At 34.3% G+C, this 21006-nt stretch overlaps 5 protein-coding genes across 6 annotated transcripts; 3 read left to right on the forward strand and 2 right to left on the reverse strand.

The window, feature by feature from the left end:
- Positions 1-5146: 5146 nt before the first annotated feature.
- Positions 5147-10323, forward strand: LOC100253588 (protein JOKA2). 2 transcript variants are annotated; one of them, XM_010664795.3, is made up of 8 exons: positions 5147-5534; positions 6640-7441; positions 7595-8219; positions 8336-8456; positions 8544-8795; positions 9023-9172; positions 9350-9892; positions 9988-10323. In XM_010664795.3, exons 1-8 carry the CDS (start codon positions 5511-5513, stop codon positions 10084-10086), a joined length of 2616 nt encoding a protein of 871 aa, XP_010663097.1. In that variant the 5' UTR covers positions 5147-5510; the 3' UTR covers positions 10087-10323. The 2 variants fall into 2 exon arrangements, with proteins under 2 accessions (XP_010663097.1, XP_010663096.1); XM_010664794.3 differs by having other exon boundaries at positions 5151-5534; positions 6640-8219.
- A 119-nt stretch (positions 10324-10442) lies between these two features.
- Positions 10443-13998, forward strand: LOC100243394 (serine/threonine-protein kinase STY13). The gene is made up of 6 exons (XM_002280468.4): positions 10443-11568; positions 11917-12049; positions 12132-12327; positions 12830-12954; positions 13044-13202; positions 13309-13998. The coding sequence occupies exons 1-6, from the start codon at positions 11438-11440 to the stop codon at positions 13621-13623; spliced, it is 1059 nt and encodes a 352-aa protein (XP_002280504.1). The 5' UTR covers positions 10443-11437; the 3' UTR covers positions 13624-13998.
- Positions 13999-14591: 593 nt separating this feature from the next.
- On the reverse strand, positions 14592-17375 carry LOC100258733 (pentatricopeptide repeat-containing protein At1g08070, chloroplastic). The gene has a single exon (XM_002277422.4). It carries the CDS (start codon positions 17057-17059, stop codon positions 14963-14965), a length of 2097 nt encoding a protein of 698 aa, XP_002277458.1. The 5' UTR covers positions 17060-17375; the 3' UTR covers positions 14592-14962.
- Positions 17376-17962: 587 nt separating this feature from the next.
- On the forward strand, positions 17963-18685 carry LOC100855230 (uncharacterized). Its single transcript, XM_003634192.3, has one exon. The coding sequence runs from the start codon at positions 18021-18023 to the stop codon at positions 18507-18509; it is 489 nt and encodes a 162-aa protein (XP_003634240.1). The 5' UTR covers positions 17963-18020; the 3' UTR covers positions 18510-18685.
- A 321-nt stretch (positions 18686-19006) lies between these two features.
- On the reverse strand, positions 19007-19954 carry LOC104882276 (uncharacterized). The gene has a single exon (XM_010664791.3). The coding sequence runs from the start codon at positions 19830-19832 to the stop codon at positions 19404-19406; it is 429 nt and encodes a 142-aa protein (XP_010663093.1). The 5' UTR covers positions 19833-19954; the 3' UTR covers positions 19007-19403.
- Positions 19955-21006: the final 1052 nt, after the last annotated feature.

The raw sequence follows: 21006 nt of genomic DNA on the forward strand, positions 1-21006 counted from the left end.
TGGCCGTGGCATCTGCAACTGTTGTTAGCTTAATGGCCATGGCTCATATCAGAGAAGATGATTGAATTTCATGGAAGTAGAAAAAAAATCCTTCGGTAAAGTATACAGTTTTTTAGATTGTGGAGTATACTTTTGGGCATGTATATATTATAATTATCCGTCAAAATGAAATTTTCTTTTCATCTTCCGGGAAATTTCCTATGATGGGACTTCATGTTTGTTTTGTAGGAATATCATACTAAGTTGTGTTGTGATGAGACATCTATGGATGATATTTGGAAAATAATTTTTGAAAAAATTATTCTTGATCTTGTCATCTTCCATAAAAAGGAAAAACAAAAAAAAATAAAAGGAATTTAATGATGAAATAACGTCATAGTTTCATACCATGTATACAAAAATACCAGACTTTTAAGATTTGATATGAGTAGCTAATCATTGAAATGATTTGAAGTCGGTTTGGAATGTTGGAATTAACAATAGGAATGAACAATTAAATTTAATTTTTATTTATTAATATATTTTTTATTCTATTTTTTCTTTTACCGTGAAAAAAAAAATATATATATATATATAATTAAATTATTTAAATATTATGGGTATTTGCTAAAACTTAAAACTTATTACTTAATATTTATTTTATTAAGGTTGTTTGATAAAATTAGTTTAAAATTTATTATAAATCATCAAATAGGTAAAAAGAGGTCAAGTAATAATGAAGGTTATAGAGTAGTAAAAGAGATCATAAAGATAATTAGGGTAAATAAGGATAAAAGGGTAAAATGAAAATGTGAAGTTAAGAATAAGTTAATTATTTTTACTTATTATTTAAAGTTATTTTTTACTTTAAGTTATACAATTAAATTATTTTACCACACGTGTTTTTACTTAATGATTTAAATTAAGTTATTAAGTTGATTTACCAACACCCATTTAGTTTGAAACTTATGTAGTTTTAAATTACTTATTTTAATACCAGAGTTAAAATAAATTAAATGAATTTTAAATTATTGAGTTTAAACTAACTTTGGATGTTTGGTTTTTTTTTTATTATCTTTTATTCGATTTTTTTTTTTAATTTTAAGATTTTGTTTCAATCCAATATAGAATTTTCTATGAAAACAAAAGTAGTTGAATTTGCTAGTAGGTTTGATTGGTTTTTAGTAATAATAAATTAATCATTTGATAAATAATATCGGATCCAACTATCCAACCAAAAGGATAGAATTATGAAAATATGTTATTTTTATCCTTCTTTTCTTATTGTTTTAATATGCATTGACCAAACTTTGGAATTATTGGAGATTGATGATCAAATTTCCTTTTAAGGTTAGGAAATTTCTATAAATTCATTTTATTACAAAACTTATTCAATTCCTCTCATGAAATTCTTCTTCTTCTTTTCTTTTCTTTTCTTTTTTAATAAGAAAATGTTTGATAATTTATTCATCTAAAGAATATTAAAAGTAAAAAATTAATTAATTAATTAATTAAAATGTTGAACATCTTTCCTTTGATTTTTTGTTATTTTTCTTTGAATATTTTTTTCATATCCAATTTTTTTTATGAATTATTTTAATTAGAAAAAAGAAATATCAATCTAAGTTGTGATTGAAAAATCAATAATTTTTATAGAAGGTATTTTAATTCTTTCTCATACTAATTTTTCTCTTCACATTTTTTTAATAATGAATTACGTTTGTTATCTTATATAAATAATTTTCATACTTGTTATAATTTCATGTGTTGTGGTTTCAATAATTTAAAACATTTTTATATTTTAATTTTTTTCGTTTATTACTAAAATTTTCTTTTGTATAATTGAGGCGAGATTTACATAAAATGAACATTCAAAAAATATTTAAATTAAAAAAATCTTTACAAAATATATATATACATATATATATATATATATATATATATATATATATATATATATATATATATATATATATCTCAAGGATCGGATGTTGAAAATGATTTTTAAAAGCGTAATGAATTTATAAAAAAGAAATAAAAAAATTTCAAATTTTAAGTGGAAGATTATTTTCTAAAATTTTAGATTTATATTTTGATTTTATAGTTTTGTTTCATTTTTTATTTTCTTGAATTGTTTTTATTTAAGTTCTAATTTTAAGCTATTATTGATCATTTTAGGATTAAAAGCATTTTCTTTTTTACTTGATTTCAAATTTGGATTTTTGTTTCATTTTTCTAATTTGTTCTCAATTTAAGTATAGAATAGTCTATAAAATCAATGATCATTGAACTTTTAGCAAAATTGATAATCATTGAAGTTTTTTCTTTTTGGTAAGAATTCATTTGTTTTGGTAATAATAAATTCATCATTCAATAGAGATTAGTAGAAAAAACTAATCAAGTTTTGAGAAGTTTCAACTCATTGATCATTTCCCTCTTTACATTCATTTTTTTAATAAAATAAAATAAAAGTAAATGTGTAAGGACAAATTTGCCCTCTTATTTTGCTTTTTCATTTTTAAATTAATACTAATGATAAAACTTTTATTTTTGAAATATTAGGAATATTGAGATATTAGTAATATTGAGATATTATGAATATTAGAGCCCGTTTGGTAGTGATTCTAGTGGAAGTGTTTTTATTTGAAGTGTTTTCTGCTATAGTGTTTCTGTGAAAAACACTTTTATGATAATCAGAAAAAATAATTTTAAAGTGTTTTTTATAATATATTGTATAAATATAAAAACACTTTTAATATTAATAAATTACCAAAAAGGACATGCAATTTTAATTAAAAAAAATGGTATGATAAACAAAAAAAACTTTTTATTAATGAAAAAACATCTAAATCACTAAAAAAATAAAATTAATAAAAGATAATTTTAAAATTAAAACAATATATGATTACCTATTAATTTCTAAAAAAAAAAAAAGACTTTTCTAATTAAAAATAATAATTTTTTCATCACTATACTAAAATTTTAAAAAATATTTACAAAAAACATAATCAATAAAAAAAAAGAACATTGAATAAAAGATAATTTTAAAAGTAAAACAATATATGACCACCTATTAATTTCTATAAATAAAAAAAAAAGATTTTTCTAATTGATTTATCACTGGGGGCATTTTTGGAATATTTCAAAAAAATTGAAGTGTTTTTTTAAAAAAAACACCTGTCAAGTGATTCTCTAAAAATCACTTCAAGTGTTTTTCCAGATTTTTAAAAGTGTTTTTTAAAATTTGCCAAACACTTTATTTTCATCCCAAAAACACTTAAAAGTGTTTTTAAAGGTAGAAACACTTTTAAAAATCACTGCCAAACGGGCTCTTAGTTATTATTTCCTTATATCATTCTTTTCTTGTATCATTTTTTCTCATTCTTAGAATGGTGATTACCCTCTATATATACTCTCTATATGAACGAATGAAAGTATGAATGAAAAAACTACCATTTATCAATTTGAACACCCATTTCATTTCATCCCTAATAGGATAGATTTGAAATTTAAATAAACGGAACGGGTGATGGATTTAGGATAGGTTCAAGTATTATCTTATCTTGCTTTAATTATATATAAAATTTAATTTTTTAAATAAAATAAAATAAAAGTAAATGTGTAAGGACAAATTTGTCTTTTTATTTTTCTTTTTCATTTTTAAATTAATACTAATGATAAAACTTTTATTTCATTAAAAACATGTTATATTTCAATATTTAAATTTAAAAGATAATACTAGGAATGACAATGGGTAAGTTTTTTTGAGTACCCGCGGATAGATTTGAAATTTGAATAAACGGAACGTTTGAGATTTTTTTAAAAACAGTGATGGATTTAGGGCAAGTTCAAGTATTATCTTATCTTGCTTTAATTATATATAAAATTTAATTTCAAAAATTAATTTAATTTAATTTTTATTTTCTTATTTTTAATATATATAATAAAATAATTTTAAAATAATTTATAAAAATTATAATATTTTAATTATTTATAAAATATATTTATTTTAATAAAATTAAAAAAATTAAATACATTTTTTTTTTTAAATTCAAAAATTCAAAAAGAGAGTTAAACAACACATAGTTGTTTTAATGGGACGTGAATGAGAAATAGTTTGAGTTTTATCCCAAAAATATCTTAAAGCATATAAGTTAAAATTATTTCAATTTGTTTACTCAATCTATATTTATCTCATTTTCCACTAAAATTATCTTAAATTTGTTTAATATATTCATATTCATTTATTTGAAAAAAATAAAAACCATTAATAAAATTATTAATTTTATTAAATTTTTTAATTACATTTTAAATAAAAAATTAAACCATTCAAAGACTTTAAATAAGATTTCATAAAAAAATATTTTTATTTGAAAGTTTGATTTGTTTTGGTTGTGAATATATTTAAATTATTAAAAAGCTTGAAGGTTGTATTTATAATTTATCTTATAAAATTAATTTATATTTAATATTTGAATTTTATGAAATATTTAAAAAAATCCATTTCTATTAATTGTTTAATATTTTAGTTATTTCCCATAACTTCATCCTTTTAATATTTTAAAACAATAAATAATAAATTGTAATTATAATTTTTTTTAACATAAAAAGTAAATATGGCAAAAATATAAAACAAAAGGATAATTTAAAATCATATTAAAAAAAAAAGATATTATAGCCTTTTAAATCGAGATAAATAACTGATTTTATTTTATTTTTTCCATTTTTTGTGGATATTAACTTATTAAGTGATAGTTTTTATGATTTCTCAATTGATAATTCATGTTTCAATTCAAAAATGAAATTTTGGTTCCAAACGAGGAACAAACTTTCTATAGACTTATCAAATATTTTTAATTTTTTATTTAATTATTAAATTTTAATTACTATTGGAAAAGTGATTGGACACGAAGACTGACCAACTCCACACATGGAAATTCAATGACTTACCGACGAAGTTTCTATTAAAATGAAAATATTAAAAGATAAATAAAAACCTAACTTTTAAGTTTTGATAAAATCCATTCCTTTTAATAAAAAATTAATGAGGAAAAAATATGGGTGGAAATCCCGAGGATGAGAAACAGATCCAACGGTTGATGTTCGAGATTGACACAAGGTAACCAATAGATTTAATCCACGTAGAGGCTTCACGATTTCTTATGGTGGACCTCTGCTTTGGGTCAATGATTAGATAAAGGAGTTGGTTAGCTTTCTTTGGGGAGAAGAAACCCAAGACCCGAAAACTCTCTATATAATTTCACGATTTGGAGAGAAAAATAGGGCGATGAGGGTGACGGTGATAGAACGTGGAGTGTTTGGATGTTGAGAAAACCCTTCCAATTCGATCATTCTCGTCTCCAAATCTGGCGATTCTGATCTTTTTTATCGCTCTCTGTTGAACGATTCATCTACTTTGTTGCGATCATTGTGTGATCGAGTTTTTCACTGATTGCCGAATTTCACTTCGGGTTCTGGGTGCTGGCTGTTAAGTACTACCTGCTGTTCATCGGAGCTGTTTCGGTGGTTCAATGGAGTCTACAAAAGTCATCAAGGTTCGATTTTTGTTACCTGGCTGATTTTTTTGGTTTTTTGGAATTAGTTTGTGTTCAAGTTTTTCATTTTTAGGGTTCCCTCTATTAATGAATGATTTCTGCGGTTTCTTGTAACGCTATTGTTGCAGTGGAGTTCGCCGACGCGATCAAGCTTTGTTTTTGTTTTTTTGTTTTTTTTTCTCCGTGTGATTTTTCTGAATATTGGTGTTAGTTCATGGTTGAAGTTTAGTCTCTGATCTGGTTATCATATTTTATTTTGGGGCTTATATCTATTTATACACACAGAATTTAAAAGGTTTTCCATTTTTTTTTTCTCTTTTAGGGTTATTTATTTTGATATAATCTATGATCTCCTGTTTTTGTTGATTTGAGTGCAGTTAAAATTGGAATTAGTCCCAAAAAAATTGAAGGAAAATATCATTTTTCAGAACCGTAGTGAAATGGAATTTGATCTGCCCAACAAAAGAACTGTTTGGCTTACTGGAGTGACCAGACATTTTGTTTCGCCTAAGAAATCTTATTAGTCTGAATTTTGATACATATTTACACTATTATGAACCTATCATGAAGTTCAAACTAGGCTTTAAAGGCTAGTTGAATTCAATGAATTCTAAATTTCCCCACTACCAGCCACAGGTCAATTCTATTGTTGAACTTAAATGGCAAAAATAATGGTACAAAGCGTTTACTGAGTGGAAAAGTATCTTTGAGCTCGTCTTTGGCACGGTATCTGCCAAAATTTGCTTAGGATCATATCCTTATGCAGAGGTTTAGGGTGTGAATGTGATGCCTCGAGTTTCAATTCTAAACTGATCCTGGGATGGTTCAAGTTTCAATACTAAGGGGATCTGGATGGTTCCAGTTTCAATTAAAGGCAGATTGTCTATAAAATTTATCAACCTCAGTTTTTATATGCTTTTTTTCATTGCTTCCATAGAGATAATTATGATATGAAATTGTAACACCTGGATGAAAACCAGTTGTGCTGTGTCAGTCTCTGCCTGTAAAAGTCATTAGACCTAAGAACACTTTGATCTAGTAGTTGAGGATTAAATTAAACTTTATCGTAATTTAATCCATTTACAATATATTTGTATTGCTACAGGTTAAATATGGGAACACACTAAGGCGTTTTAATGCATGCCTTGACGAAAATGGAGAACTGGATCTTGATATCAATGGATTAAGAGCAAAAGTCATCACTCTCTTTAATCTTGTGCCTGATGCTGATCTTACACTGACGTATATTGATGAAGATGGTGACGTGGTAACACTTGTTGATGATGAAGATCTGCATGATGTGATGAGACAGCGCTTGAAGTTCTTGAGGATTACCGTGCTGCTAAATATTGAAAAGGATGGTAGGTCTCACACTCGGTCAAGTGGAAGTTCTACTCCCATGAGATCACCTTTTAACCTGCGCCCATTTCAAGATGGCAATGCTGGTGTTGCTCCCATGAGATCACCTTTTGACCTGCGCCCATTTCAAGATGGCAATGCTGGTGTTGCTCCCATGAGACCACCTTTTGACCTGCGCCCATTTCAAGATGGCAATGCTGGTGTTGCTGAATTTATTAAATCAGTACCAGAGCCACTACTTGAAGCATTTTCGAAACTATCAACAGATTTTACTTCTAAAGCTGCATCCTCTGCTCCAGTGCTTTCTGAGGTTCTTACCTGCCTCTCAAAGATGGGAGAATCCTACCTCAATTCTGTTTCTCCATCTGAGGTTGGTGCAGATTCAAGCACACATAATAGGTCATCTGACAACTCCGTCGATCCTTTAGTGACTGAAAATACAAAAGCTCCGCAAGCTGACAGCAAACAAGAACTGCTGCCAACTGCTGAACTCAAAGATTCAAATTCTAAACTTAATGAAGTGGGAACAACTGGACCCGTGTCTAGAGGTGTGGGGACCTCAATTACTCCAGCTGCAACATCCATGGATCTTAACTTCCCTAGTTTTCCAGATATATCTGAAATCCCTAGTTTTTTTCCAGATATATCTAAAATCCCCATTTTTCCAGTTATAACTGAATCTGGAGCTGTGACTATTACAGCAGGTATCGCATCAAATGTTCCTGCTACTGACAACAAGGAGGCTAATGTGGAAAGCAATGTTGCACCAGTTGCATCCAATGATCCCTCTGTGGACAAGAGGAAGGAGACTAAAAAGGAAAGCAAGTATGCACCCATTGCATGTTCTGATTGTGCCAATGATCCCTCTGTGGACAAGAGGAAGGAGACTAAGAAGGAAAGCAAGTATCCACCCGTTGCATGTTCTGATTGTGCTTCTGATGGAAGGAAAGGAACTAAGAAGGGAAGCGTTGATCATTATGGTGAGAAGTTGGCTGATTGTGTTGCATCCACGTGGAATGCAGGATATCCCAGACCCTATAATCCAGATCCTTCCCATATCACTTGTTTGGATAGTGGGATAAGCAAGAAAATTTCTAGTGATGGTAGGAACTATGCGGCTCCAAATTTTGGTAACCCTTTTAGTGACTGCCCATTTACTGGAATGCCTCCAGTAAATAACTCACTTTTGTCTACTGGTGCTCGTCCTCGTCCTCCTCTATTCAAGAGGAGCTACAAAGATGCTATGGGTGGTACCTTCCATAAAGGTATTCAATGTGATGGTTGTGGGGTTCATCCAATAACTGGACCTCGGTTCAAGTCGAAAGTGTAAGAAATTTATTTCATGTTAATGCTCTTATTTAAAATTTATTTCATGTTAATGCTCTTATTTAATAAGATTTTCTGATAAACTTATTGTTAAACCTTTGTTCTGAATTCTGTAGAAAAGAAGATTATGACCTTTGCAGCATCTGCTTCTCTGATATGGGTAATGAGGCTGATTACATTAGAATAGACTGGCCTGCTCGTCAGCATCCATGGTCTTTCAAGATGTCACATGATCCTGTATGTAAATTCATCATTATTCTGTTCCTTAACACAGCACTTCTATTGACTGACCTGTTCTTGATTTCATATTTTTTCCCCTCATAGATGCAACAACCTGAGGTTCATTCCCCAGCACAACCCTATCCCAGTATAGGTTGTGGAATAAGGGTACGTCAGCCGCATCTTGATAGCCGCTTTATTTTGGATGTAAATGTCATAGATGGTACAGTGATGGCCCCATCAATCCCATTCACAAAGACTTGGAGGATGCGCAACACTGGTAATGCTGTGTGGGCTCGAGGAACACGACTTGTATGGATTGGGGGAGATAGATTCAGTGAAAAAGATTCGGTTGAGGTAGGTGGTCCATTTTAAATTGTAATCATCTCTTATGTTGAAATTATTTTTAGTCTTAATTAGTTGCTGTGGACTTTTTTCTTGTGTTTTTGTTCTTGGGTCTTGGGGTAAGCTTGTTGTGAGCGTTTTTTGACCTTGCCTGTCAGCTACTTTCTTGTGTTTTTCCTTGTGTATTGGTCTTGAGTCTTTGGGTAAAGCTTGTTGTAAGCGATTTTTTATGTTGCCAGATTTGTAGGGATTGTGTGCCAATTGGTGAAGAACTTGAAATTTCAGTTGATTTTACTGCACCTGAATTTCCTGGTCGATACATCTCATACTGGAGGATGGCTGCACCATCTGGCCAAACATTTGGGCAACGAGTTTGGGTTCTCATTCAGGTTCATATTCATTACTGTTGTCCTATTCATTTTTTTAAACATGTTTTCTCATGATGATTTATCTTTCAGTAAATCATGCACATATCAATTCCTCCTCCATTACTGTTGTTTTATTTTCTTTTTAAACTTATTATAATAATTCAATGGCCTGTACTTATTCATTCCTTATTCATGCAGGTTGACAGTTCCCTGAAGGACCTGTTAGGTGATAGCATGCCTGTCATAAACCTGAATTTTCCTCCTAGTAGTGGTGGGTCTAAAAGCCCTCAGATTATAGATGTGAATGTTGAGCCCGTGGTGGATGGAGGCCTTGTTGAGGTCAATGAACCAGTGAAGCCGATTGTTAAAGAACATGCTAACAAGAACCAGGAACTGAATTTCCCTATTGATGATAACTTGCTAGCCACCAATGTTGTTCCTGGACCTGTTTCACCGGAGAATAATTCATCTGTATCATATCCTATTATAGATTTTTCTGATGCTGCCCCAATTTCTGGAGTTGATAAGGCCGCCTTGGATCAGGCTGCCTTGGAAGAAGTGATGGGTAAAAACGATGGTGTTGAGCAGTCTCTCCTCAAAGCTCTTGATGAGATGGGTTTCAAGTGTGATGCATTTAACAAGGAAATCTTGAGGATGCATGAATATGATTTGGAGGAGACTGTGAACCATCTTTGTGGTGTTGGGGAATGGGATCCTATCCTAGAGGAGTTGAAGGAGATGGTGAGTCTTCCAGCATGAAAATCTTTTTCGTAAGATGTGTTTTGGTTTTTCTTTTGTTAAGCAAGTGTTAAAAAGTACCTGTTGTGTGGCTGCAGGGTTTCAATGACACAGAACTGAACAAGAAGCTGTTGAGGAAGAACAATGGCAGTCTCAAGCGCGTGGTCATGGATCTTATTGCTGTAGAGAAATATTAGTCTGAACATGCCTGGTTGAAATCCCTGATGTTATGTTATATAAATAAATCTTGGAATAGCATAAAGCAGCAGCAGCAGCAGCAGCAATCGCCGGATGTTATGCATTTTAGTTTTTAATTTCTAGAGCGGGCGTTTTTCGCCAATTCTCTTTTCTTCTGGAACTTGCCACTTATGGATTATAATCAGCTTTGCTGTGTTTATGGTATATATATAATTTAATCCCTACTATTAGTATCATTTCTGAGTTGAGACGGTTCCATTCAAATCAAACAGCTCCAATTACACTTCAATCTTTCACATTACTGAAAGTTGGCCTATTGTTAAAGCATTAATTACAGGTTCATTCAGGACATGGGGTTGAAATATGGATTTTCCCTTAGATTATGCACTTGAGAGCTCTTAACCTACTCTCCTATCCAGCTATCCTATGTGTAAATATATTCACAAAACAATGAAAACCAATGTCCGACATTATCGATATATCTTGGTCTTTTTGTCCCTAGCAATGCAAAATATAACATGTATTTGCATTTGAGCGGCGGGTTGGAAATTAGAATTCTATTTCATTATGAAGGGAAGATTATTCCATCTTGAGCGCATTCACATGAAGTGAAGTGAAGTGAAATACAAGTAGGTTGTTATTGAGTGGGGTGGGGTAGTCCCCAAGGCTTCATCCTTCATGTTGACAAGATCTGTTTCCATGTGCTCTTGATTAGTTTATGGCTCCCAGAGTCTTTATTACAATATTCACAAATATCTTGCCTTCTCTCTCCCCATTTTTCATAACAGGGACAATCCCTTCCATGATTTTGTCTTCAGATCAAGGGTGAAGCTCTGCACCCAAAATATTAAACAAACCCAACCCCCGTCGTCCATTTAAACTAACTCCCAAGTGGGGTTTGTTTAGTTTTAGTGAAAAATGCTGATCCTACACTTGAAGCTTTGCTGATTGGTACTTCTTCCCCACCCCCTCCCCTGTTCCACTTTCTTGGGATTCTGCTCTGTTCCCAATGACTTCCCAAGAAACTTCTTTGGGCTTTTGAGCTTTTGGTTCTCCCTTTTTAATCTCTCTACGACATGTGGGGTTCCATTTGTTTCCTCTCTTCAAGGAAATGCAGAGCAGCTGTATGTTAGTTTCGATCTTTGGGCGTGGTTTTGCTATGGTATCTGCAGAACGTACTTCAGAGCATGTTTTTCTATGCTTCTCTGTTTCCTGTCAGCTTATCCATCTACTGTGTAATTGGGCATTTCAGTGCTTTCCTTGCTAAATGGGTGATGGGTATTGGTGTTTCTTTTTGTTTTTTTTTTAGGTAGACTAAATAGATGTTGAACCGTTTCCTGTTCTAGAAATATGGAATCTGGAAATAGGTTCTACTCTGTTGATGAGTTTCACTTAGACCCCAAATGGCTGATTGATCCAAAGCATCTTTTTGTTGGGCCAAGAATTGGAGAAGGCGCTCATGCCAAAGTATATGAAGGAAAGTAAGTAATCCAAGTTTTCTTTGATTTTCTGGCTTAATTGATGACTCACGCGTGCTGTGTTCTTAGCAATGCCGCTTTTTCCGCATGCGAAAAGCATTCTTTGGATTTGTAAATTTGTTTTTGGAAGATTTAGGATAGGAAGCCTATCTTCCTTTTGTTTCAAACTCCATGGAAATTTGCCTTTGTGGGAATTTCTTGGATTCATTCTTCTCAGGTCTTTATGAATATCTGATCTATTTTCTAATTAGACACTCCTGCTCTTGATGAGAGCTGCTAGGTTTTTGTATTTGTCAATTCAGTGTATGTTTGTTCTCAAGTCATTTCCTTACCTTGTTTGTTGGGCTTAAGATATAAAAATCAGAATGTCGCCATCAAAATTGTTCATAGAGGAGAAACTCCAGAGGAGATCACCAAGAGAGAAGCACGATTCGCAAGAGAGGTCTCAATGCTTTCAAGAGTTCAGCATAAAAACCTGGCAAAGGTTTGTTTCCATAACTCTTCTGGTATCTCTCATACAGATCTAACATCTGAGAATGAATATCACATTGTTTTGTGTCAAACAGTTTATTGGTGTCTGCAAGGAGCCTGTAATGGTGATAGTCACCGAGCTTTTATTGGGAGGGACGTTGCGTAAATATTTGCTAAACATGCGACCAAGATGCTTGGATGCTCGAATTGCAGTTGGTTTTGCTCTTGATATTGCTCGAGCAATGGAATGCCTGCACTCTCATGGGATCATACATCGTGATCTGAAACCTGGTAAGCTTTTTAGAAGACCCCTTTGAATTCAGAGAATATCTTAGATTTAATTAGACAAGGGTTTTGGATTCTCAAATAGACCTCACTGGGAAAACAGGCACACATTTATGATCATGTGGAAAAAGACTAGTTGGGGATCTTCCACACATCAAAAATTTTCATAATTTGCTGTCCTGCAGCTCTTAAAAGATCAAATATTGAAATTGTTTTAGCATATTATTTCAAATATTACCCAAGATGAATTCTTCTAGTTTGGCTTCCAAAGGGTTTGTATATGCAGTTCTCTGTCCATCATTAGTACTCAAATCATCCAACTCAAGTTTGTAATGAGGTTTATTTTATGTTTTCAATCATAATATATGCCAAACGAGGAATATGCTTTTGGGTTTTGATGTGTATCCCACATGTTTAAACCAGTTCATAGATGGTTTTTCACTCTTACATATTGATTCAACCAGGGAAGAAATTACCTATCCATGATGGGCTTCCATTATTTTTGCAGAGAACTTAATCTTGACTGCAGACCACAAAACAGTTAAACTGGTGGATTTTGGTTTAGCAAGGGAAGAGTCACTGACAGAGATGATGACTGCTGAAACAGGGACTTACCGTTGGATGGCTCCAGAGGTACTTTGTTCAGAAAAATGCATGCTTCTTTTGTTATTTTGCTTTTCTGTGGCCACTTCAGAACCATGAACTTTGTTATCTGGTGGCAGTTGTACAGTACTGTGACATTAAGGCATGGAGAGAAGAAGCACTACAACAACAAAGTGGATGCTTATAGCTTTGCCATTGTCTTGTGGGAGCTTTTACATAACAAGTTGCCGTTTGAAGGCATGTCTAATTTACAGGCAGCATATGCAGCTGCTTTTAAGGTAATGATAATGATATTCATCATCTTTTCATATTGCTTCAATCAGAGTAGTTGTTCTCTTTTAATCCTTTTAGTTGATTGTTTGGTGGTATACTGTGGTGATTCAGAATGTGAGGCCCAGTGCTGAAAACCTCCCAGAGGAGTTGGCTATAATACTAACTTCATGTTGGAAGGAGGATCCTAACGCCAGACCGAACTTCAGCCAGATAGTCCAGATGCTCCTCCATTATCTTTCTACCATTTCACCTCCAGAACCTGCAATCCCTTCTCGGGTTTTCGCATCAGAAAACACCATCTTGCCACCTGAATCTCCAGGCACAAGCTCTTTGATGGCAGTACGTGATGACTCAGGGGAAACCCCCAAAGTGAAGATGGAGAACAAACCAAAAGGCTTCTTCTTTTGCTTTAACCAGTGCTATTAACTCCAAAGTTAGAGAAGATTGGGAAATTTTATAATTCTTAGGGGTCAAAGGGTGTTCCAATGGAAGTTTAGTGAACAGTAAGCTCTAATCCAAAAGTACATTTGGATGAGGTGATAAATGTTTAAATTGACCATTTTCTTTCTTTGAAATTCAGTTCAGCCATCGGATGGAAATGCTGCCTGGTGCTGCTGCTCAATTTACTCAAAACTTTAGTTCTGATAACATACCTTTAATATATAAAAACTTCTAGTTAGAGTTGAATGTGCTGTGAAGCTTGACTGTAACTTGTAAGGCATCCAACTCAAAGTTCTTTGTAAGGGAGCAAATGGAAATGGGAAAAAAAAAAATGGGAAGGGCAATCCAAGCCTGATGCTATACGCCTTGTACAAATCACTTATTATCCATCCCACTCGTTTCTAACATGCAATGAGGTTTGAACTCATGCCCTTCCTAAGATTTAGGTTCATGATGCATATCATGCTTTTTAATAATCTTCTCAGTATGTAGCCCTTATATGTTCACATGGAGAGACAAACTGACCAGCAGCAAACTTGGTCGAAAGTGTGAATAGACATGACAGACATGCTAACAACGGTCTTGGGTATAAGATTGTTCTGAAGATGAATGATGGTCCTGCCCTGTATGTTTTGTTTGCTTGACAATGAAATCTGGCTTGGTCCATAACTCTTTGGTTATCAAGAGATTATACAGCGGTGCAACAAAACTGTGTGGGGGTTCAGCATTTGTCTCTTCCTTTCAGCTGAGTTTTCAACCCAGAAGAATAAAAAATGGGCTCTTGTTTGCTCCATTTATTGCTGAAAATTCAGGTTGGGCCAGCATGCGGCAGGTTATAGGGCAAGACAAGCAAACCCATCTTTGATTTATGCTCCCTTGTTCAGTTAGTTGCCTATTATTTGCCTATCAAAGAAAGGAGATAAAAACAAGAATTCAGTTGCCAGCTTCTCATGTTTCTAAGGAAAGAAACAGCCCATGAGGGGTGATTTTTATATCTTGGCAAAGAAAAATAGATGATACAGAATCATCAAGCATGACACCAACTCAAGCTTCCTCCAAAATGTAGTATACACTCAACAGAAAAGATATAGCCAGTGGCTTCCCCTAATAGTGCTCTTCTATGCCCAAAACTGCCTACCCAATTTATTTTCGGAAAACCAGGAAGAATGCATCAAACCCTCCAAACTCTCCCACCCTCTCAGACATTGAAAAGAATGCCACTAGTAGATTGTTTGGATCGTCTAATCACATTGCTTTTGGCATACAAAACCTCCTATCTGGTAGCATCCCTCCATGGTTCCACAATATAAATAGGCCCTATGGTTTACCAGTAGTCATTGCAGGAGCATGATCCCTCTTTGAAATGGTGGAAGCGAGTCCTGTCCCTGACAACAATTTCTCGGTTAAAAACCTTTGATACAAGCTTTGTTGCATTGTGGCAGTCAGTGCACACTCTGAGATTTTTCGTTATTCTAATTGTAGTTCCTGGGGGGCTTTTAATAAGACCAAAGGCAATAGCCAGCTTCTCGCTATGGTGCGACACTGAAGATTCCTTATCATCTTCTTCTGCATCTAGTCTTGCTTCTGCTGTGTTGGGCACATAGCCTGCTGACTTGATCTGCTTCATCATATCCTCGATAGCATTATAAATTTCTTCAGACTGAGAATGTACATTGTCTTCAGCAAAAAACTCATGAATTACTCCATCCAACTCAATCAAGCTACAACCTGGTGTCTTCTTAATCCCTTTCTCTTTCATCTCACCCCTCACCTTTAATGCATCCTCCCACCTACCAACTGATGCATAAATATTTGAAAGAAGTATGTAATCTCCAGAATGTGTGGGTTCCAATATAATAAGCTGCTTCAATGATTCTTCCCCAATTTCAACATTTTTATGAACCTTGCATGATGCCAATAATGTTCTCCAGATAACCGCATTTGGCTGAATGGGCATGTTCTTAATGAACTGAAATGCCTCTTCTATCAGCCCAGCTCGACCAAGAATATCAACCATGCAACCATAGTGCTCAATCCTCGGTTCAATACCAAAATCTCTACTCATACTAACAAAAAGATCACGACCCTCATCAACCAAACCTGCATGACTGCAAGCAGAAAGAACACCAATGAAAGTCACATCATTTGGTTCAACATTCTTTTCCAGCATTAAGTAGAAGTACTCAAGAGCCTTTTTCCCTTGTCCATTACTAGCAAGACCTTGAATTAGCACTGTCCAAGACAAAACATTTTTCACAGGCATCTTTCCAAAAACCTCGATGGAACTCTCTACAGACCCACATTTTGCATAGAAATCCATTAGTGCAGTTCCAAGGGTAACAGTGAGCTTCATCCTCTTCTTCTTGATGAAGAAATGGACCCATTTACCAGTTTCTAAAGCTCCAAGAACAGCACAAGAAGAAAGTATACTGACCATAGTAATCTCATTAGGATCAATGTTTGCCTTCTGCATCTCATGGAACAGATCTAGGGCCTCTCTGCACCGGCTTGCTTGGCTATAACCAGAGATCATAGCGCTCCACGCAACAACATCCCTGCGATCCATTTGGTCAAATAATCGCCTTGCAGTATCAACCTGACCACATTTTGCATACATATCAACGAGAGAAGTGATCAAAGTGGGATTCCCCTTCAGCCCTTTCTCTTCTACATACCTATTTATCCACTCTCCCAGTTCTAAATCAGCCAATCTCCCACAAGCGGTTAGAACACTAACCAATGTGACCTCATCAAACCTAATATCCAATTCCAACATTTCATGGAACAACTTCACAACCTCCTCCCAGTTCCCGCTTTTCGTGTACCCTGCAAACATTGAATTCCAGGTTCTAACATTCCTTTCAGACATTTCATCAAACACGCGGCGAGCAACCTCAACTTCACCACAATTTGCATACATGTGAATTAAAGTGTTCTTCACAAACCCATGAGACCCAAATCCACATTTCATGATCAGGGCATGGATCTGTTCTCCTTCACTTAAAGCTTGCAGTCTAGAACAAACCTTCAAAATGCAGGGAAACGTGAATTCATCTGGTTGTACAGAATTTTCATGCATTTCCTTAAACAAAAGAATGGCTTCATGGGGTGATTGCTTCAATGTGAAACCCCTTATCATAATGTTATAGGCCGGTGAATCGGGTTCATCGATTTGGCGGAAAATGGAGACAGCATAGTCCATAGAAGTGGGCAGAAGTATGGCGGCCGATTCAAGGAGGTTTTCAGCGACTTTCGGTTTGAGGAGAAGGCGCGTTTTGATGAGATGGGCATGGATTTCATTCAGGTCTCTGATGGTTTTGCATTGCTCTAAGATTAGGGTCTTAGGGTTTTCAGGGAATAGTGAAATGGAGGTTTTGGCAGTTGGGGTTTTGGCGGGAAGGAGAGGAAGTGTCACAGCCATATTGTATTGTTTGCCTCAAAGAACCGTGACTACCCTCAAAAAGAGGCCAAACAAGTAAAAAACCAACACAATCTCTATGGTTTTATGCGAGTCATAAATACTCTTAATTTTTTCTGAAAAATTAATCTTATCAGATCTTTGACCAATAAGAGATAAAATGAAGAGTTTGATCCCAAATAAGAGGATGGGTGTCAAACAGCTTGTGTGGATTAGCATTCAAAGTTCAACCTACTATTGAGTCATCTCATTGTACCAAATTTCAGTTTGATTCCATCATTTTAATCACTTCATTTCCATAGATCCTTTCAAATCTGCAAATTAAATGAATAAAACTCATCTGTTAGTTGTCTTTTTGAATTGGGGTTCAGCTCAGTGGATCCAATAAGTACTTTAATTCATCTATCCATTTTTGGTGAAAAGAGCGATAATGAGCAGATTTTCATGCCCAGGATCCTAATTCTTGGTTAGATTTTATGTCTCACCAAATATGGGAATGAACAAATTGGTTCAAGATCAACTACGTCAATTGCTGAGTTGAAGCCAACTGGCCCAGATATTGGCTTAGATGCTGCTACCTCTGCCGCTAGTGATATCTCCGCCCTTTTTTGTGGTGCTCTTGGTGCCTTCTCCACCGCTGATAGTTCGACCGGTCAACTGGATATGACACTTTTTTTGTGTGCCAACTAAATAATCAAACGAGAGGAATGTTCAAAGCAGAGAGAAAGGGACATTACTTCAACTAGCACCAATTGATGGGAGAGAGATATGTGCGTTAGAGTTGAAAAAGCAGACCTAAAAGATCTATGATTCCATGATAAAGCATTTGTCCCGTATTCCAGAAATGTCTCTGATGCCTCGATGATATGACCTTGAAGAATCTATCTCAGACTTCACTAATTTTTAGTTCCATATTATTCTCACAAACAATATGGCTGAATCTAGCTTTTGATATTGGCAAAAGATGGGGAATCAGATGCAGCCTCATCACTTGGGAATGAAGGGGAAAATAAAGTGTTTGTCTATAAGAAGGCATCTTCTATTACCAGAAATTGCAAGTAGAGCAAATCTGGAAGCCGACCCAAAGAAAACCATGCTCGGCAGTTCCGATCGCAAGCCGGTGCATGGTTGGGACACCACCCCCGATGACTACCTTTCTCATATCAAAAGAATGGAACGGTCACTAAGTATTGTGCCCGGTGCCCCCCACTACCCTGTCGTGCATAAAGCCTTCAACAACAAGTCTCCCTTTGAAGAAGCGCAGGGGAATGGTCGCAAACAACGTCAACCCCGCAAGGTCTCTTTTCAAGATCAGCAAGGTCAGAGCAACAATGGGAGCAGCCAGGTAGTTGATGAAGAAACTGATGATATTGAAGCCGAAGCCGAAGGCTTCATCCAGCAAAAGCACAGGGGCTTTGAGCTGTGCAAGTGGAAGACCTTCAAAGCGTATTGAGAAGGCTATAAAGCATGATGGTAATGGTTGATTGGCAGCAGGCAGGCAAATTCTCATAGTGTTGCAGACACTCTTATATAAATAAAATGCATGTCTTTGATGTTTTAGGCAAAATCTCCTTCGATGTTACTTGTATGGAATATTCAAATGCATTAAAGGAAGTATATTTACTATTAGTTGTAGTTTCTTTGTCTCCCCCATTCATATAGTCCAATGTTGCAGACAGATTTAAGGGACAAGTAGGATAAGAGTGTGTTTGAAAGTGATTATAGAAAGTGTTTCTAACATTTTTAACACTCGAATGATAAAAATTTTCAAGTATCAGAAATATTAAAAACACTTCCCAAAATCACTATCAAGTGGGCTGTGAGTGGTCTTTCCTTTCCTAGAGAATTTTGCAGAAGCTCCTAACTGTCATTGACATTGACATAAAAGGCAGGGAATTGGATGCCAACCTTATCATTCTGGAATCAAAATCCATGTACAAAATATAGTTCTGATGATCAATTATGGGGTAATAAATGAATAACAACAGCATACAGACCTTTTAACAAGAACCCAAGGTTTTAAGACTGCTTGACAATCACAAAATAGACAAAGAAATCAGCTGTAAGTCACCAAATGCCCATGACTCTGAAACATGTGAAGAGAGACGAATATATATATATATATATATATATATATATATATATATATATATATATATACATATATATTAGTACACATCACAGTACATTGACTGCAAAACAGGCTTGTTTCTTTTTGCCTTTTTCCTTTTGAAATTAACAGAGAAAAAATATGGGAAAATGGAATTCAAACAATCACATTGAACTGATAACGGAGATGGCAAAGCAAGTTACAGAGATGGTGGAAGATCAAAACTGAGCTTCATCCTCAGGACTCGGGAGGAATATCAGTCTCTTTAAACCTTTTAGAAGACACCCGAGTGAACAAATTCCTAAGGCTGTTCTTGCCCTCCCTACGCCTCCTAACAACTCTTGGTTGGTATGAATCTTGGAAGGGGTCATCCAACACTAGTCCCATCTCCAACCTTTTGGACACTGTCACAATCTCGTAAGAATCCCAAAGAGACTGCCCAAAATCCCACCTTGCAGAGGGAGCAGTAGGGTCATTGGACGAAGACTTGCTGATGGCTTCAAGCTTGAACCTACTGGGCTTGCTCTTGAAATTCCTCTTGTACGCATCAAACTCATTGGTGGGTCTATTGTTACTCACAGAATGACCATGCCAAGCCTGCGCCACAGCCTTGAGGATTTCAAGCTGATCTTGGTCATGGCCTTGAAGCTCTTGCCTTTTCTTCATGGTCTTTTCTCTAACAGAGTCCTAGTAGTAGGGGCCATGCTGTTTGGGGAAAACGAGAGCCTCATATTGGTGGGTCGGGGTTGGGTTGGGGAGAGATAAAGTAGTTGACATCATATCTCTTTGTTGTGGAAATTAAAGCTTTTGAATTGTTCATAATGTGGTTGGGACTGAAGAGTGATAGAGACCGCTTTCTTTGCTGTTTACAGCCCTCTTTGCCTTACCTTATGACAAGTCAATATCATACTTCTAAGCTCCCATTACATTCCATGGGGGCTTCTTGAAAAAATAATTTACACCCATTTTGGATTAGCCTATGAAAATTCAACATCTCATTTTTCTTCAAATATATATATTATTAGAAATGTTTTCTAAAAACACTGTGAAATGAACCTTTAATTATATCCTATGTTATGCATGTAAGACATCTATAATAAATTTTTTAGGAAAAGAAACTAAAAAAAGAAAAGAGAATTGGAATAGAAACGTAATGGCTCCGGAATTCCTTTAAAATATTTACAAAACTATTAGACTATGTTTGACTCCTAGGAAATTTGACTCAAAATGTAAGAAAAAGAAAATAAAGATAATAAATACAAGGACAGAAAAAGTTAAGAAAAAAAATCAAAAATAAATTTAAAGTCAACAAATCATTTTTATATATTATTTTAAGCTCATTTAACTTATTTTAACCTTTTTATACAAAGATTAAATAATTTCAAAATACATAAAATTTTAATTAGTTTTATTCATATTTGATTTTCTTTTACATTTTCTTTAATAAGATCAAACATGAGAAAATAATTTTTTTTTAATACCTTTCTAGAATCAAACATAATGTTAGCCTGTTAGGAGACGACATGAGAATGAAATCGATTCCTTTGAAGTACTTATTAACACCTTGAAGTACTTATTAGCAGTGAAGGAAGCATAATGAAATATATAATTTTATTATAATGCACTTATACAAAAAATGTTAGGATTAAAACACCTTAATCCTATTTTCTGAAAGGGATAATAAACCAATGCAAAAAATCAAGTACAAAAAACACACGAGATTTATAATAGTTCACTCTTAATGTGAGAGCTACATCCACTTATAACCACTGCAGATTTTTATTATGATGAAAAAAGAATGCAAGAAAATATCAAAATGTCTCACCCTCCAAGTTTTTGT

This window comes from Vitis vinifera, chromosome 17 (assembly GCF_030704535.1).
Source record: "Vitis vinifera cultivar Pinot Noir 40024 chromosome 17, ASM3070453v1".
Lineage (NCBI taxonomy): Eukaryota > Viridiplantae > Streptophyta > Magnoliopsida > Vitales > Vitaceae > Vitis > Vitis vinifera.

Bases quoted from the DNA above. Each gene is read 5' to 3' on its own strand.
- LOC100253588 (XM_010664794.3), top strand. From the start codon at position 5,511: ATGGAGTCTACAAAAGTCATCAAG. The intron at 5,535-6,639 runs GTTCGATTTTTG...GTATTGCTACAG, and splicing joins AGTCTACAAAAGTCATCAAG to GTTAAATATGGGAACACACT. The intron at 8,457-8,543 runs GTATGTAAATTC...TTCCCCTCATAG, and splicing joins TCAAGATGTCACATGATCCT to ATGCAACAACCTGAGGTTCA.
- LOC100243394 (XM_002280468.4), top strand. From the start codon at position 11,438: ATGGAATCTGGAAATAGGTTCTACTCTGTTGATGAGTTTCACTTAGAC. The intron at 12,050-12,131 runs GTTTGTTTCCAT...TGTGTCAAACAG, and splicing joins AGCATAAAAACCTGGCAAAG to TTTATTGGTGTCTGCAAGGA. The intron at 12,955-13,043 runs GTACTTTGTTCA...ATCTGGTGGCAG, and splicing joins ACCGTTGGATGGCTCCAGAG to TTGTACAGTACTGTGACATT.
- LOC100258733 (XM_002277422.4), bottom strand. From the start codon at position 17,059: ATGGCTGTGACACTTCCTCTCCTTCCCGCCAAAACCCCAACTGCCAAA.
- LOC100855230 (XM_003634192.3), top strand. From the start codon at position 18,021: ATGGGGAATCAGATGCAGCCTCATCACTTGGGAATGAAGGGGAAAATA.
- LOC104882276 (XM_010664791.3), bottom strand. From the start codon at position 19,832: ATGAAGAAAAGGCAAGAGCTTCAAGGCCATGACCAAGATCAGCTTGAA.